At 55.4% G+C, this 17,239-nt stretch overlaps 5 protein-coding genes across 5 annotated transcripts; 2 read left to right on the forward strand and 3 right to left on the reverse strand.

Annotated features, from left to right (window-relative positions):
* Nucleotides 1–719: 719 nt before the first annotated feature.
* F5144DRAFT_639778 (uncharacterized protein) lies at nt 720–1,205 on the reverse strand (the record flags this gene model as incomplete). The annotated part of the gene is made up of 1 exon (XM_066792725.1): nt 720–1,205. One exon carries the CDS (start codon nt 1,203–1,205, stop codon nt 720–722), a length of 486 nt encoding a protein of 161 aa, XP_066645799.1.
* An 8,015-nt stretch (nt 1,206–9,220) lies between these two features.
* On the reverse strand, nt 9,221–12,227 carry F5144DRAFT_88768 (uncharacterized protein). Its single transcript, XM_066793524.1, has 6 exons — nt 12,081–12,227; nt 11,623–12,016; nt 11,097–11,564; nt 10,887–11,038; nt 9,830–10,823; nt 9,221–9,765 (listed from the first exon to the last, which is right to left on the reverse strand). Exons 2-6 carry the CDS (start codon nt 11,873–11,875, stop codon nt 9,467–9,469), a joined length of 2,166 nt encoding a protein of 721 aa, XP_066645800.1. The 5' UTR covers nt 11,876–12,016; nt 12,081–12,227; the 3' UTR covers nt 9,221–9,466.
* Nucleotides 11,925–12,520, reverse strand: F5144DRAFT_88771 (uncharacterized protein). The gene is made up of 2 exons (XM_066793525.1): nt 12,297–12,520; nt 11,925–12,233 (listed from the first exon to the last, which is right to left on the reverse strand). Exons 1-2 carry the CDS (start codon nt 12,487–12,489, stop codon nt 12,052–12,054), a joined length of 375 nt encoding a protein of 124 aa, XP_066645801.1. The 5' UTR covers nt 12,490–12,520; the 3' UTR covers nt 11,925–12,051.
* Nucleotides 12,521–13,246: 726 nt separating this feature from the next.
* F5144DRAFT_88739 (uncharacterized protein) lies at nt 13,247–13,879 on the forward strand. Its single transcript, XM_066793523.1, has one exon. It carries the CDS (start codon nt 13,379–13,381, stop codon nt 13,859–13,861), a length of 483 nt encoding a protein of 160 aa, XP_066645802.1. The 5' UTR covers nt 13,247–13,378; the 3' UTR covers nt 13,862–13,879.
* Nucleotides 13,880–14,192: 313 nt separating this feature from the next.
* F5144DRAFT_559773 (tRNA synthetases class I (C) catalytic domain-containing protein) lies at nt 14,193–17,232 on the forward strand. The gene is made up of 7 exons (XM_066788167.1): nt 14,193–14,570; nt 14,641–14,667; nt 14,726–15,441; nt 15,500–15,734; nt 15,789–15,986; nt 16,035–16,833; nt 16,895–17,232. The coding sequence occupies exons 1-7, from the start codon at nt 14,283–14,285 to the stop codon at nt 17,125–17,127; spliced, it is 2,496 nt and encodes an 831-aa protein (XP_066645803.1). The 5' UTR covers nt 14,193–14,282; the 3' UTR covers nt 17,128–17,232.
* Nucleotides 17,233–17,239: the final 7 nt, after the last annotated feature.

The raw sequence follows: 17,239 nt of genomic DNA on the forward strand, positions 1-17,239 counted from the left end.
TCGGATCGTCGCCGGTGACGTGTGGTTGCTGCGCCGATGCTGTATGTAACGTGACTTGAAGTCGAGGTGTCGCTGGGCAATTATTAGCCCCCCATCTGTCATGTTGTTGATGATGTTCCTTCGTAGCTACCTACCTAGAGTGTCTGTAGTGTTAGTCATGGACAACCTTGAAGTCACTCAAGAAGCAGCAACTGCGGGGGTCAAGGCATGGTGTCGGCCACGTTATGACTGGGCCGCTGCGACCTGGCCCAGGTCCCTCGGCACACACGGTCGTTTCTATTCTCGTGTAAACATTAGAGCCGAAGGCCGTTGTTGCGCCAGCGAGTTCTAAAAGACTACGAGCATTTAATAGCAAGACACACTTGGTACGATCGAGGGACACGACACGGGACACGGCACGGGACACTGTTATTCCGACATGTTGACGGGAAAGGTGAGAGGTGAATGTTTTGGTCGGGCATGAATTGATAAGAAAGTGCCATCAGGAAGGTTTGCCCGTTCTTGCCACAGTGGCCTTGCTGCCGACACGCCGACTCCATCGCGATGGAGGACATGAGATGCCCAGGGAGTCGTTTCCATCGCGACAGTTGGGTGGCCACTGTCTAAGGAGACATGGTCGTGGTGGCCGTGGTCTAGAAGGACACACAAGGGTGATTAGATAGTTTTCCAGAATGGCTCCCGGGATGCCGATACACGTACATAGGTAGGTGGCTTTTGACTTAACGCGGTCTTTGCGTCTTCAACCACTGGTAAAGGAGGAAGACGGCGCCGCAGATGGCGAGGACGACCGGGCTCTGGAACGCGGACTCGACGCAGTGGGACAAAACGTCGAGGACTTTGTCGAGGACTTTGTCGATGATCGGGACCACTTGTTCGATGATTCGTTCGATGATCGGGACCACTTGCTCGATGATAAAGTCGAAGGCACCCACTACGAGAGTGACGAGCGCCACGATCGACTGTTGGCAGAACTCCGCCGCCCATTCAACGGCAGGTCCGCCGTAGGGTTGGATACCTCCCAAGGCGACTCCAACTATCCTAAGTATAGCGGTGCCGGTTCTGCGAAGAAGTTGGTAGGCGCCGGCGGTAAATGACGCAATTTTGAAGAAAAGTTGTTGGGCGATGTTGACGGTAAATGGGTTGCGTAAGATGCCGAAAGCGAGAAAGATGAAGATGCAAACGCTGGGGGAGAGCAAGAAATCCATTTTAGGCTTGGGTAGGTACCAGCCATAGGCTTGGGCTCGGAACAATGGCCACAAATTTGGCAGTGAATAATGAACGGTTCACAATGTGGCCGTGTCACTATGTGGTGTTAGACTTCCAGCCCGAGATCCGGGCTCTGGGGTTCATGTTTATCAGAGATATATATTATTATTATTCATACTCCGCTATGCCCTAGGGCGTGCCGGACCCTCTGCTATTTAGTGTACAGGAAAACCGTGCCCTCCCGGGCCGGGTGAAAAACCCCTACCAACAATCAAGGAACGATGCGTTCTGGTGAGTCTACGTATACAAAGAGAGGAGGCCTCCTGGCCTCCGAACGGGGGCGCTTCAGGCCGCCGTTTCCAGCTCGAGCCTCCTGGCCAAGCTGTACATCGGCAGCCTCCCCGAGTCCATCAGCCAGTCGAGGATCCTCCTCGCAAGCCGTGCAGTCGTGGGATTGATACCGTGTAGAACTGAGTAAAAGTCCCGTCGTGTCCGAATTCCAGTTCTCTCCCATCTTCGAGTCAACGGTGGGGCCAAACACCACACTACCAGGTGTTCGGCAGTCTCTCGTCCCTCGCCACATTCGCAGGCAGGCGTCAGAACCTCCGGGACTTCCCGTGTAAACAAGTAGTCCCGTAAGCCTATTGCTCCCGTCCGGATTTGAATGAGCAGTGAGCTTTTCGCCTTGCTGAGACCGTCATGCCTCCTTAGGGTTTCGTTCCGGAATAGCGTCTCCCGCTGATGGTCAAAGTCGTCCGCCGGCCTGGTGATTGCTCTGCCGTCCCGTTTCTTTAACCACCTCGCTCTCCAGGCCTCTTCTACTGCCTTGTCCGTGTCTATGGTTCCCCCCGTCCAGCGCATGATCGTGCTCGCGGCTCTCTCTACCGCCGTGGGCCCTTGAGGTCTCAAGGTTCGCGGTCGGCCCCTGTTGCCCCTCCTCGAGCTGAGTCTCTGCTGTATCTTGCGGCAGGCGGTAAGGATAACGCTCCCCGCCGTCTTTTTGCCGCCTTGGCCGTCGTCCAGATCGGGTTGTTGGAGTCGGTTTTCGAAATCTGCAAGCCGTTTGTTTAGGTATAAGTCCAACGGTGGTACCCACGTCTCTGTCTCGAGGTTACGGATGGGGGTAGACTTAAAGGCTCCCGCCACAATCCTCAGGCTCTTGTTCTGGGCCTTCCCGAGGGCCTTGGTGATGCCTTTCTTCACCGGTTCGCCTCCCACATCCGTGGGAATGTGGAACGACGATGCGCCATAGGCCAGCGCTGACCGGATGCACTTTGTGTACACTTCTCGCGCTTTGGCTAGACCCAGTCCCCACGTCGATGCCGCTAGCCTCGACAGGGCATAGCTCTGGGTCCTCAGCTTCTTCTCCACCGCCGCAAGGTGGGCTTTCCAGTTGAGCTTCCGGTCCAGCCAGACTCCCAGGAACCTGGCAGACTCCTTCGGTCTGACGGGGCTGGTGCCTCCCCCTGGGTTAGTGAGTTCCAGCTGGTTTGTCCACTGCCGTCGTCCCTTGTTGAAATGGATCAGTTCGCTCTTTTCCGGGGCAAACTTCATCCCCCGACTGTCCGCCCATCGCATGCATGTTTCCCACGCCGCCTCCAGTTGCCGGACGTTGGCCTCGGGGTTTCGACCAAACACCAGGAGGTTGGTGTCATCCGCAAACCCCGTTATAGCCAAGTGAGGGTGCTCGTCTTTTAGCTGCTTGTATAATGAGGAAATATAGAGGATGAAGAGAACAGGGGAAAGGGGTGAGCCTTGGGGGACCCCTGCCCGAATTGCCGTCGGTGCCGCCGTCTTGCCGTCGAAAAGAAGGGTGGCCTCTCGACCAGTCAACCAGTCTCTCGTCCAGAGGACCAGCCACCTCGGGTAGCCCACTTCTCGCAAAGTTGCTAGCAGTCGGGTGTGGTTGACCGTGTCAAAGGCTCCTGAAATGTCCAGTTGCAATAGGGACGCCGCACCCTTCTGTCTCCACGCCTCCTGGACCTGGGCTACTACTAGCCGGACAGCCAGCTCTGTGGAGCGGTGTGCTCTGTTCCCCATTTGTTCATCTGGTAAGAGGCCGTTGACTTCTGCAGTTTGAGTGACCTTCCTGGCGACCACTGACTCTATTACCTTCCCTAGGGTTGGCAGCAGAGCAATGGGCCTGTATCCCCCCGGGGTCTGATACACCGGCGGAGCCTTTCCTGGTTTCGGTAGTACTACAGTCTTCGCCCTCTTGAAACGGTTCGGGAACCATCCTAGCTCCAGACACCTTGTCGCCAGAAGGGCCAGCACTTCAGCTAACGGTGCTCCGCACGCCTTCAGAAGGCCCATCGGGAGCAAATCCTCGCCTGGCGCCTTCCAGGGGCTTGCTCTTCCTATCGCTTCCGTGATCTCGGTCGGCGTCACTGCTTGTACAACGTCGAAGCCCGGGTTCCAGCTGCCCAAAAAGGCTGGGTCTTCCACGTCCGTCAGGTTGGCCGGTGGGTCCGGGAAGAACCTCTCGGCCAGCGCGCTGGCCTTCTGGTCGTGCGTTTTGGCCGTTACCTGTCCGGAAGAGTCCTTAAATTCCGGCAGCCTCGGTGGTTCTGGCGGCAAAAAGCTCCGCAGCCTAGCCCATCTTTCCAAGCTCCACATCTGATCGGGCTTCTTTGCCTCGCTTGCTTCCTGTAGGCTGTTTCTCCAAGCCCTCGTCCGTGCTTCGCGCGTTGTTCTGGCAAGGTCCTTGAGCCTTTCGCCGAGCTCCTCCCAACAGTACTCTGCCCTAGTCTCCTTCGCCAACCTCTCGGCTCTCCTGGCCTCCCGGGCGGCCTGCTGCACCTCCACAGTCCACCAGGGAGAGCTGTAGCCGCAGCTCGCCTTCTTCCGTGGAGTGCTTTCCCCCGCGACCCAGGTGAGCCACTCAACCAGGCTATCGAAAGCTTTGTCAAGACCCTCGACTGTCCGGGTCCTGGCCGGTAGTCCGTCCGGTCCCGGGTCCGTGAGCCCCATGGCCTTGCATAGCAACGCTGCTTCAGCCTTCACCCTCTCTCTGTCCATCTTGTTCCAGGCCCAGCCGTCCGGCTGGGTTGGCTTCAGCCCCAGCCTCCCCTCGATCTCGAGCACCTGTGGGTAGTGGTCTGACTTTCCGCGACACTCCTCCCCGTAGTATGTTGTCTGGAGGTTTCCCGAGGCCCAGAAGTGGTCTATAGTTGACGGACGGCCCCGCTGTCGCCCCTGAGGGGCTCGTGTTGTTGCTCCCCTTGGGGTCCTGATGGTGAGGTCCCACAGGAGACCCAGCTGCAGTAGGTCTTCAGACTCCCTGTCGTAGCGCCCGAAATCGTCCCACAGTGGGTGCTTCAAGTTGAAGTCACCTGCCAGAACCACCGGGTGGCTTGGCCTTGGCCGCCCTTGCAGGGCTCTCGGTACGTTCTCGCCGCCGGGAGGGTTGTATATGGACCAAAGCTCGAATCCGGGGTCTTCCCTTCCGAGGTCCGCCTCCGGGAACCACACGCGGCACCAATTCTCCGTGGCTTCGGAGTCCCACTGCCTGATTTCAAATCTTTTGCTTACATATATCGCTGCCCGCCCCTCGAGTTTGTGTACCAGGTGGTATCTGCTGCTCCGGGGGCAGTATGTAGACTCCGTCGCCTTATTAATCCACGGTTCTTGCACAGCCAAGAGGTCGTATTTGGCCTCTTCCAGCAACACTTCCAGTGTTTGCTTGATTCCTTCGGTGTTCCAGAGTAAAATTTTAATTTTCATCGCCTGCGACGGTGATCGAGTCCATCGTAGTGTCCCCCTCGGGGTCGCGTTGGTTCGGAGTAGCAGTGACCGCAGGGTTGGCGGCGACGGCAGGCGTTGGTCCGGTAGCCGGTTCGGGCGCCCGGGGCGGCGGAGCGACGGTGTAGACACCGTTGACTACCGGGTTTGCGAACTGCACCCTCGGAGCCTCGAAGTTGATCCTGGTCTGCTGGGGGTCTAAGAGAGCCTGACGTTGGGCCGCAGCCGCATTCGTCGGTCTTCCTCTCAACCTCTTCCTGCCTACCACCTGATAGCTGTCGTCGCCCCTCTCCTCGCCCTCGAAGTTAAACGCGGGAGCGCTCGTAGGGGCCGTGCTGGCAGAGTTCGCCGCTGCGGTCTCATAAGTCCGTGGCCGGTACTGGTAGGCCTCCTTGGCCTTGGCGAGGGTCCTCGACTTCTCCGGGCACTCTCCTGACCACGCCGGATGCCTTCCTCCGCAGGCCGGGCATCGGAGCGGAATTTCGTTTTTGTGAGTAGGGCACTGGTTCTCGCCGTCCCTGCCGCCCTCTCCATGGGCTTTCGTCCCGCAGCGCGGGCACAATGGGGTAGCCTTGCAATGATGTTGTGTGTGTCCCCACTTCCAGCACTTGTAGCACTGTGTTGGGCTGAGGGCAGCCCAGTAAGGCTCGCAGTCCAGTAGTTGAGCCTTCCAGATCACTCCCTCGTCGCACGCCTTGCGTGCTTCCTCCTGGGAGGTTAAAGCAACCAGCACTGTTGCCCGGGTCGCCTCCCTGTGTCTCGGCACTCTGAACTTCACTTTATCGACTGTGTGGAGGCCTGTTTGTTTCCCGAATTCCTCCTCGGTGACCCCCTGCAGGTCCTTCTTCCACACGCCCTTTAGCAGGACTGCAAAGGTTCTCTTGCTCTCCTCGGCCTGCTCTCCGAAAGCCTCCTTGATCCAGTTGGTGTTCATCGAGTGCCAATCTCTCGCGCCTGCGTTCTGGAATGTGACGATTGTATCGCCGCTGGGGAGCCTTCGGGCCGCAACTGCTCCCTTCTTGATAGACACCCGGTTGATGGCCTGGATGGTTTCTTGCGGGGTGCGTTTGGCGAGATCGGCCGGCATTCCTCTGCCTCTGACTAGAATCTCCTTGTTTATGCGGGTCGGCACTATCTTTGTCGGCGTGTTAGGCTGCGGCTGAGAGGGGGCAGCTCCATGAGCGGCCACTGCGGCCCAGGATCCTCTGTCCTGGGCTCCGGTTCCGTTGACGGCTGCCTTCATTTCCTCGGCCACCACCTTGCGGAGGTTGGCAAGCGAGATGTTTCCAGTCTGTGACTGAGACGCGTTGTGCACCTTCCGGACGGCTGCTAGCAGGTCCTGTCCCATGCCTCTGGCTGTCCCTTTCTTCTCGGGGTCTGCTAGTCCCACCAGCTCGTCAACCATCTTCTTGATAACCTCTATGTCGGAGGGTGGGGGTGAGAGGGGCGGGGTGGGGGGCAAGTGTCGGGACTGCTCTAGCCCACTTCTTCCCCTTTGGACTGGGGCAGTAGGGCCGGCCATCCCGCCTCCACTCAGGGGTTCAGGGGGGCGTGGTCGTCTGGGTAACTGTGGGTGGGTCGGGTAGCTCGTGGGTCCGTGCGTGGGCGATAGAGATTTCCAGGGCCACTGCGTGTCCCGGATCGCCCTTCTTTCCACGCCTACTGCGGCCGCGCTGCGGATTGCGCGTCGGTGCACGTGGTGTGGCTAGATAGGGCTTTGCGAGAGCTTTCGATCAACGCAAGCTTTGGGACTTTTGGGGCCGAAATTCAAGGACGTTCACTTTTTTACATATCAGAGATATATAGTTATAGGTATATATATAGTGTTGGTGGTTGGCCGGATGCTGAAAAAAAAAAAAACAAGCGGAAGCCCGGCCTTTTAACAACCAGAGGCGTATGGTCAGAGCCCCGTGATGACATCCCGAGAAGGTCAGACGAGAGTGCATGTTGTAGGTCAATAGCAATAGTCGGAATCATGTTTCTTGTATCTTCAATCACGCCTGAGCCCAGTCTTGTTGTTCTTCCCTAAACTCTCTTATCTAACTATGGAAGGGAGCGTGTTTCAGTTTGGTTTAATGTAGGTGATATATACATTCAACATGAAACCGACACTTACAAGTTGTGCCTGAACAAAGCATATATAGTCATCTTCTTGTGCATTCTGGAGGCCATTCCTCCTAAAGCTTTGATCACCCGGACTCCTATCCTGAGTGGAAGGCGAGTAGGGTACCTATTGAGTGAAGTCATCTGCCATCCGTTATTGTTAGTGGTCTCAATATACTCGAGCAAGTAAGAAGTCTATACGAGTATTAGGCAATGAAGGGGGGGTGGGTGTATGGGTTGGTGCAGTGGTCTATCTAGTCTAGCAGCCGTACAGCTTCCTAAACACCCGCCAGTTGACTTCATCGCCGCAACATAACTATACCCCCCTTCAAGACTAGTAGCTCAACATTTATTGCTCGTGGGAGGGAAGGATTGCCTTTTCTAATCCGTTGGTAATGTAGGAATGTTATCTTCCAAGGTAGCTATGTCAAAATGTCACTACGCAACCATCCGGCCCTCGTTCTACGTGGGGAAGGTACTGATATTGTCGGTTATACCTTGGTTTCGTGAAGGGACGGCATGTAGCTACTCCTTGCAGAGTCTGACATAGATGAGCCGGACATACAACATACAAATCACTCAAGTAGCAAAGGTAGAGGGAGCAGTGTAGGAGCTAAGCAGGGATGACTTCGGCCGCCATGTGACTGAACCGCCCTGGTGTTGTCTGGCCCCATCCCCTGCCCCCCTCGGTTGCATCTGCCCCTATGGAACATCCAGGTCAAAGTCCGGCGCTGCGTCGGTGAGGCGATGGGGTCAGGGAGTGAACGTGGTCTCCGATTCTTTGAAGCCGAGAGGAAATAGCAAGACACGAGTGGTATGATCACGGGGCCAATCCGGGGTGTGATATTTCCGGAGTCTCAATAGGGCAGTGAATCGTTATTATTCTGCGGAATGGGAGCCGGAAAAACTAAGCTCATTGTCGTCACATCACCAGCGAAGGTAGCCGCCATCGGGCTGAGACACGCGAGCTATCTCTCGGGTCTTGTCTATCGTCACAGTAAAATGATTATCGTCTGGAAAGCAGAACAACCCCAATTAGATGCTTTATCTCGAAGCGGTTGCCTAGGCGCTGGTGTACGTACCGTGACTGGCGGTGGATATAAATCCCGCGCATGGTGGCGGTGACGGACACGGCAGCGATTGTGAGACCGACGAGGATTGTCATCCCGATGGCGGGGCTCAGGCTCTTCAAGGCGATGAGTACCATTACAGCCAACAAAATACTGGCAATAACGATAATTCCGATGACGAAAATACCGAACATGAAGAGAGCCGCAATCGCGGTAACCACCAGCAAGACCACATTACTTATGAGATGTCTCGAGGCGTCGGTAGACACCACAAAAAGCCGCTCTAGCGCCAGTATTGTCATCTTCAATACCATGCTTCCCGTGCCGCAATAAGCGGTTGGCGAATGTTGTTACTTGTCTCGAAGGCAGCGGCGCCCTGCATCGGCAGCATCCCGAACGCAATTTCGACGGCTGAAATTCGTTAAATAGCTGCCATCGGAACAATTGATACAGGAGGAAAAAAAACATACTCTGGTTAGCCATGATAAAGATATCTGGGAATCTGGCGATGAGAAACTTGATGGTGCTGACTGCAACTGGAGCAAAGGGGATGGGGGGAGCCAGGAAGAGGGCAGGGCTGGCCGTTTTGACTTGACTCGGGAGTGAATGAGTGAAATTTACTTAGAGCAAGGAAACAGCTGGCGGCCAATGGCGTGGCGTTGCAAAGGACAGTGCTCGAAATCTTGTCCTTGTTGCGGTGGATTCTTTGGTCGAGCGTTCGGAAACTGACCTCGGACGAGAGAGTGTGATACAGTGTCTCTTGGATGCTGGGTGACAGCTCAAGTCGGCCTTCTTGGCCTTCCCTAAATACACGTACTCGGTTATTCAGTTATTCAAAGAGATTAGTTCTCTTGCCTTTTTCTTTTCCCATTAGGCATCGAACAGACCATATATATAGTTTTGAACTAGCACTGGACAAAGCAGCTTCTTGTATACTCGGGAGCTCCCTTCCCTCCTCATAAGTTGCCCGAGGAATGTGAAATAATACCAGTGAGAGGTTAGCAGTCACGGAGAAATGCACGCTAAGCTTTCGTTCAAGATGGTTGACGTGGGTGAGGAATTGTCTCACATCAGGCATAAACATGATCGCTCGCTCGTTTGTGGGATAGGTAAAATTGTATTAATAATTGAGTGTCCATGATACCTTTCCAGCTGCCTTAGCCATGAATGGCAAGTAGACCTAGCCAACGTCAAACATATTACAGTATACCCATGAATGCTCGCTCAAGCAAGGTTCATCCCCATAACCCACGGCCCTGCCATTAATCCAGAGAAAGTATCATGGGGAGCCCTCCCAAAGAACGAATTCCCCGGCTCTTGATGCAGCGGCCCGCCGTCGTTCACTCCTACACCCCCCCACGCAGCGATGTGACATGCAGGACAAGATCCACATAACACCGATTTGTCACCGTACATACCGTACCCGGCGTAATCTTGAAGATGCCCTGCGACCCAACGACGAATTCGTCGCCGCCTACCTGCACCCTGAGCTTCCCGCTGGCCAGCGTGCACATACGCGTCCTCGTTTCATCGGCCGGGAACCGGTGTACTTGACCCGAGGTGACGGTGATGGCTTGAAAGTTGATGTTTTGCGACACCTGGACTGACTGGTTGGCGGTGAGATACGTCGAAGAGAATGCCAACGCTAAAAAAAAAAGTCGTTAGTAGTCTGGAAGGTGATGATGGCGGCGAAACCAATAATGACATACCCTCGCCCGCTGTGTTGACGCGACCCTCTTCCATCTCCCAGTCCTCCATGTGCAATACCTTCTCAGTAGCGCCGTTTCCTTCCCAGGCACCTGCGCGGGGCTCCTTGACCGCCCGGCCATTCGCGGCGGACCGAGTTACCTTTAAGGTTACCAACCGCGCACGCTTCGGCTTCGGCTTAGGGGGATGCGGCTCGTCATCTGAATCTTCATCCTCCCCATCCTCACCACCATCGGCATTCGCTAGAAACAGCCGCGTGGATCGCCTTCGCCCGGCAAGGTCATTACCCCAACCAGCATCAACAACACTTTCGTTGATATTATCCTGCAGGCCATGCCTTGACGACCATTCCCAGGCTGACCCCAGCTTCCTGAGGCTACAAGCAGACGAGTTTTTGCGAGCGATGCAACTCGCGCACGCCCGCGAGCTGGTACCCAGCCATGGGTACAAACGCTGCGCAGCCTCTCCCGAAAGGCTGACACAGCAGTCAAACGGCCCGTTATGTCGGCGGCATTCACTGCAGGCTTTGGGATTCTGCTCGCCCACAAGCTGGATGGGCAAGGCCGTGATTTGCTTTCGGTTGAGGTCGGAAAGCAGCGTCCCGGGTATGATGTTGAGATCCCGGAGCTTTGGAAGGCCAACGAGCATCGCGACTTCGGGTACTTCGCCATCGGAGTGCGAGAGCTCGGGAACAAACGAGCGGATGTGATCCCAGAGACGGCCTGCAGCGCTTCCGGGGAGAATCTTGGGGGCGACACCCGAATCGTCCTTGCTGGTGCCGGCTGATTCGGCTCGGAGCGCTGTGGTAGGGTCTTTTTGTGGGTCTGCCACGCGAGAGTCAAGAAGGTAGGGAGGTAAACGAGGTGGTGGACGGGGCATTTCATTTGGATCGATGGGTTCCTTGGAGACAACGCGTGGGGTGGTGTCGTTGTGTGAGCCCACGACGGAAAAGGTGCCATCGCCGTTGTCGTTTAGGGAGCTAGACTTGTGGATGGTCTAAGAGAGGGTGACCGTTGTCAGGTTCAGTCTCGTGCAGCACCTGAATAGCACGGAACTCACCATGAAATGGTACCCCAGACTCTTGCGGAATTTACAGGCCGATCGACACGACCTGACGGGACAAACCCACGGGCGGTCGGGGAAGGTGTCATCCAGCTCATAACCCTCTGGTACCAGAGCGCCGGCCATGTTAACTAGCTGTCCCGATTCATCTACGAACAGAAAAAGCGTGAGTACTTCAGCCACAGTGAGAGCAGAGCAGTCACTTACCCCACCATTCCTGGTATGAGCGACCATCCGCTGCGAGTTCCAGGGCAACGTCGGCATCGACGTCCGCGATCTCAGAATCCACACCAGACTTTGTCAGGCTAGAATTCGGGCTAGGGTCAGGCTCGGTCGCCTTGACCCAAAGAATGCTCTTAGCGGCCATGCCTCGTGGATAGACAGGCCGCAGAGGCTCGGCGATACGTTCGATCTCCAAAACACCCCGAGAAACAACTATGGCCGGTGCAGTACTGTCAGTTTTCTCTATGACGGAAAAGGTCCCGTCGAGATTGTCATTCAGCCGGGAGCCGCGGTGATGACCCCTGAAATGGTTCCCAAAATCGACGGGCGCCTTGAACAGACGGCGACAGCTCCGAACAGGACAAATCCAAGGACGATCTGATATGGTTGTGTCATGTTTATATCCATCTGGTATCAAGACGTTCTTTAACGAGATGAGGGTACCGGATTCATCTGCCGTCATGGTCAGAGGGAGGAAAACGGCTAGGGAGAAGTAGTTGCAATCGCTTACCGCGCCACATGTGGTATGGGCGGTCAGGGTTTGCCATGTCGAGTCGCCGGCTTTCACCGGGCCCGCTAGTTTTGCTAGGGATGGTTGACTCGTCGTCGTCAGTCGACGTTGAGTCGCTGTCCACGGAGATTGGTTTTGGCACGCTTGACGAAAAGCGGCGCGGGCCACCTCTTTGAGGGATTGTCGGTTTCGGGGTCGGATTGACTGCGTAGTGAAGTGTGGGTGACACCATTGGTGCCTCCGCTAGACTCATCGTTTTCTTAGACACAATTAAGGGGGGCTTAGAAAACCCTCCTGAGCTCCTTCCATTTCCGTATTCGGGACTGGCGTAGGTTCCTAGGTCAGTGAGAGTGCCGTCTTCGTTGTCGTTGAAGCGAGTGGCACGGTGGGTGTTCTACGTGGTGCTACTATCAATATTGTGCCAGGTGGTCAACTGTGAACGAAAACGGCGGGCTCACTGACACAAAAGTGTCTCCCTAAGCCGTTTAGACTAGAGAGCATCTTCTCACATGACCTGACCGGACACACCCAAGGGAAGGCGGGATCGTCGGACAACTTATACCCAACGGGAAGCAGAGCGCCGGCGGTGGGTATCTTATCTCCAAATTCGTCTACCAGAATAGGTCAGAAAATGCCGAGGTTGCTAGCCTTCGACCCGAGTTGCGACAGCGTACCTATCCAAGTTTTGTACAGACGATCGTCTAGTGCTGAATCGAACACTTTCTGGACGTCGGGAGGCATCGACGGTTTCGGAGTTCCCGTTGTTCTCGTCGTGTAAATTGGAATCTGGGCACCAGTCATTGATTCGCGAAAGCCCGTTCTGGGTGGATCGATATGTGATTCAGATGAATCGTGGGCACTCTGCATTTAATTCGGTAAGTCAGGCGCCGACCTAAACACACCAGGTAGGTTCCCGGAAGGAAGGAGGAGAAGTCGTTAGTCGAATAGGATTGGCTAGAGTGACATACTCGGATTTTATCAAGGCCAATCACAGGGTTTGATTGTGGTTGTGTGTTTGGTGACTCCTGATTTCCGCCGTCACCAGAAACTGTGTGGTGTTCGGAATGACCGAAGGTGATGATGGTAGTTGGAATGGGTTTTCGCTCCTTCTGGCTTCGCATGCCCGTCGCGAGGCCAGAAGAAGGGCGAGCATCATGGGCCGTAAAGGGGGCTGGGCTCCACAACGATGGGACGGAAGGAGAGGGTGTGGCGTGGTTCCCATCCGGCGGAACAGTAACAACGGAACGGCCCGAGAACGGGAAGGGACCGTTGTGGCCGGTCCGTCTCATTTTGAATACCGGACGAGGCCGGGGCTGGCTCGATGCCGCCGAGTCAGAAGCATTATTATTCTGCTGCTGTGCCTGAGACAAGCCGCTTGGACCCACATGTTGTTGCGTTTCTTCAATGGAACGTTTGGGTGGTGCTGTTGGGGCTGTTGGGGCTGTTGGTTGCGTTGCAGCTGGATTGAGGTGGAATTCAGTTCCCCCGGACATGACGAGCACTTCTGTGGTACCTATTACAGGCGGCAGACTTGAGAAACACCGCCTCTTGTGGCGCTAGGAAGGAGGCACGTTGTCGTCAAAATATGCATGAACCCACAAAAACGCGAGACGCGGTCGCATCGTCAGGCTGGCCCAATGGAGCAGCGGGTAATGTGGTAATCTCAACACCCTAACCCTTACTGGCCCCTCCCATGTCGGATCCGCGACAAAGCAACCTCGACCCCTCCCATTGTTGAACCATATCGCTGCCCATAATGGTTGTCTCACAGCTTCAAAAAGTGCAAATAATCCAGGCGCCCTCTCGCTCCCCCATCGCCGGCGAGTTGTCAGTCTTTCTCGCGGGCACGACGACCAAGTCATCCAACCTGGACTGGCGCCAGGCCGTCATCGAAGCCGTGTCTCACCTGCCCATCACCGTCCTTAACCCGCTACGACTCGATTGGGACCACACATGGGGACACGAGCAGATCTCGGCGCAAGTGGAGTGGGAGTTGGACATGCAGGAGCTCGCTGATGTTGTGATTATGTTTTTTGGCCCGGAGACAGACGCACCGATAAGTTTGTTGGAACTAGGCTTGTGGGCGCGGTCCGGCAAGGCGATCGTGGCTTGTCATCGAGACTACACGAAAAGAGTCAATGTGGAGATTGTGTGCCGCCGCTTCGGATTGGAATTCATTCATGCTGACGTTGACCTGGCGGAGAGTGTCATCAAAAAGGCCATGAGTCGATCGAAGTGATTCCGGGTCAAACCACTCGTTAGAAGAGGTTCGAAATCAACTGACAGTTTGACGCTGGCTAGATGGAGCATAATGAGTCAATGTGTATAGCCTAACAATCCTAAAAAAAAAAAAAAAAAAAAAAAAAAAACATGTCGACGTCAAATATGGAGTCATGACAGAGTAATTAATGGTTGGCTGTTTTCTCATCACTGGCTGGACCGAAACCATTCTTGCTGCGCCTTTGTACGACTCCGATGTTCTAGAGCGATGTGGCCCGTGCCAGCAATGGCTTGCGCACGCCATCGGCAGTGGAACCGGCCTTGCAGTGCCCCGCTCCTCCACACTTTGGAACCAACCCTCGATTTTGACTCATCAAAACTGCCACGCTGACCTTTTAATAGGTCGCCTCAGTCGCTCCCCGACCCCTGCCAACAGCTGAATGCGCTCCCTCACTAAGATTCGACCTTTTTTCTCTTCGTTCAGACCAGTTTACACCAAGACTCGGTTCCTGAAGGCATTTTCAATGGCGTCCATCACAGTTCACAACTCGCTAAAACCCGGCTCGCCGGTGCCTTTTGTGCCCAGGGAGGAGGGCAAGGTCTCCTGGTATGCTTGCGGTCCGACTACATACGACTTGAGCCATCTCGGACATGCCCGCAACTATGTTTCAACCGACATCATCCGCCGTATCCTTATCCATCACTTTGGCTTCAACGTCAACTTCGTTGTGAGTGTTGCCCATGACTCTCGTCTCGTTGCATGTTCGAAAGCACAAGGGATCACTGACCTCGTCACAGATGAACTACACAGATGTGGATGACAAGGTTGGTTTAAGCACCCGGAGTTTAGCCCCTGGTCGGTTCCTAACGCTGTGTTCTGTAGATCATTATCAAAGCCAGGAGGAAGCGACTGCTCGAGCTCGAAAAAGAAAAGCCCTACTCCCCCAGCCACATTAGGGAGCTCGCGTTTAAAGCATTCCAGGCTTACGCTGAGAGCAACCTCCCTCTCCTAGCCGGAGCGGGGCAGTCAGCCGTGGACGAGCACAATTACCCGGAACGGAAAGAGGCCGCTTACGGCCATGTGTTGGCAGGCGGTCCCTTGTCAGGGGAGGGCAAGCCCGGCGATGTGGAAGCCAAGGTGAAGATGCATCTCGGCAATATGGACTCTGCCGCGAAGTCCCTCAAGGATAGTTCCGGGTTTGATGGCGCCGAAGAGGTCCTACTTCCGTACCTAGATTCCTTGTACAAGGAAACAATCGACACTAGCGACCAGACCATGTTCACCGATCTCACACAGGCCATGGAGAAGGCATTCAGCGATGATATGGAGGCCCTCAATGTCCTGCCCCCGGACGCGGTAACACGAGTAACCGAGTACGTCCCGCAGATCGTGTCGTTTGTCGAGCAGATCATCGCCAAGGGGTTTGCGTACGAGGCCAACGGCTCCGTGTACTTCGATATCGCGGCATTTGAGCAGGTCGGTAACACATACGCCCGGCTGCGACCCGAGAGCAAGAACGACAAGGCGCTGCAGGAGGAGGGAGAGGGGTCGCTGTCCAAGAGCCTGGAGGGGAAGAAGCGGTCTGGCGACTTTGCCTTGTGGGTGTACCCCCCTTGCATTAGTTATGAGGTTGGCACTGACCAGCGGTGGTTGTAGGTGGAAGAAGTCGAAACCTGGTGAGCCGTACTGGCCCAGTCCCTGGGGCGCCGGTCGCCCTGGCTGGCATATCGAATGCTCCGTCATGGCCTCGGACAAGCTCGGTGAACAGATGGATATCCACTCTGGCGGCATCGATTTAGCGTTTCCTCATCACGACAATGAGCTGGCTCAAAGCGAGGCCTACTTTCACCAGTGCGAAAGGGGCGAGCACTCTTGGGTCAACTACTTTTTGGTATTTTGAAACTTAGAAACTTGGGCGCCGTGAATAGCCACTAACGCGCCACAGCATATGGGCCACCTTTCAATCGCAGGGAGCAAGATGTCCAAAAGCTTGAAAAACTTCCAGACCATCCAAGACGCTCTAGCGACGACCTACACTGCCCGCAACATGCGCATCGTATTTCTCATGGGCCGCTGGAACGACGGGGTCGAAATCTCTGGGGACATGCGGAAACAGGCGGACAGCTGGGAGAGCACGATCGATGTGGGTGCCCCAAATCATCCGACACTTGAGTGTTGCTAACAAAGACAGAACTTCTTCACCAATGTCAAGGCGAAGCTAGCCGAAGCTGGGTCAACGGCGGACGGGATCAAGGGCCTGTCTCTGGAGGAGGGCACACGTCTGACCGAGGAGCTGGAGCAAGCTAAGAAGGATCTCGATTCGGCGCTGCGCAACTCCTTTGATACCCCCGGCGCAATGCAGGTGATCCTCCGGCTGGTCAAGAACGCAAATATTTACATGAACGACAAGTCCGCCCAACCCAACCTGCAGGCTGTCGAAGCCGTTGCGAAGTGGGTAACCAAAATTGTCGGCATTCTTGGCCTGGACGCCAGCGCGCAGCCTCCGTATAACGGCCTCGGGTGGGCCTCTGCCAGCGCGGCGGCGGCTGCCAACCTCGAACCCAAGGTAGCTATGAAGCCGTATGCGGAAGTGTATGCCAAGGTGAAGGCGGACGTCGAGCGTCTGCAGCTCACCAACACCTCAATCCAAAATCTCCTCCAACAGCAAGCGCCAGAAGCCGAATTTGCCGAGCTAGAGAAAACTGGGGAGCGTGACGTGGAGAAATTGGCGATGCCCTACCTCAGGGCAACCTCGAGTCTGCGAGACGAGTTGCGGGCGGTTGTCTCGACCCTTGAGTCCCCAAGCAAACAGGCCGTGCTTACCCTCAGCGACCGTATCCGCGACTATGACCTCACCGACCTCGGCGTCCAGCTCGATGACCAAACCGACAAGCCGAGTTTGATCAAGTTCGTTCCTGCGTCCAAGCTCATTGCTGCGCGGGATGAAAAAGCGGCGTTGCTAGCGGAAAAGGCCAGACAAAAGGAAGAGGGTAGGTCCTGTTCTTATATTGCAAAATACCTATCGATCACTGACATTTTTGAAACCTACAGCACGCAAGGCGAGGGAGAAGGCGGAGGAAGAAAAGTGGGCCAAGGCCAAGCTGTCTCACAAAGACATGTTCAAGGCCGACGCCAAGTACCAGGAGTGGGACGCTGATGGCCTTCCGACCAAGCTTGCGGATGGCAGCGAGGTGCCCAAGAGCCAGGTCAAGAAGCTGAAGAAGGAGTGGGAGAGGCAGAAAAAACTGCACGAGGAGTACCTCGCCAAGTCCGCCGGCGCCTAGAAGACCGGCTCTGCTGATGTCTCTAGGGAATTGCGTTAGGTTAGTGGGGAATAGACATACGATGGTAAACAATTCTGCGATCTTTGGGTTTAAGTAATAAAAATAAATTCGC

Source organism: Chaetomium tenue (genome assembly GCF_020726465.1).
Source record: "Chaetomium tenue strain MPI-SDFR-AT-0079 chromosome Unknown F5144scaffold_2, whole genome shotgun sequence".
NCBI lineage: Eukaryota > Fungi > Ascomycota > Sordariomycetes > Sordariales > Chaetomiaceae > Chaetomium > Chaetomium tenue.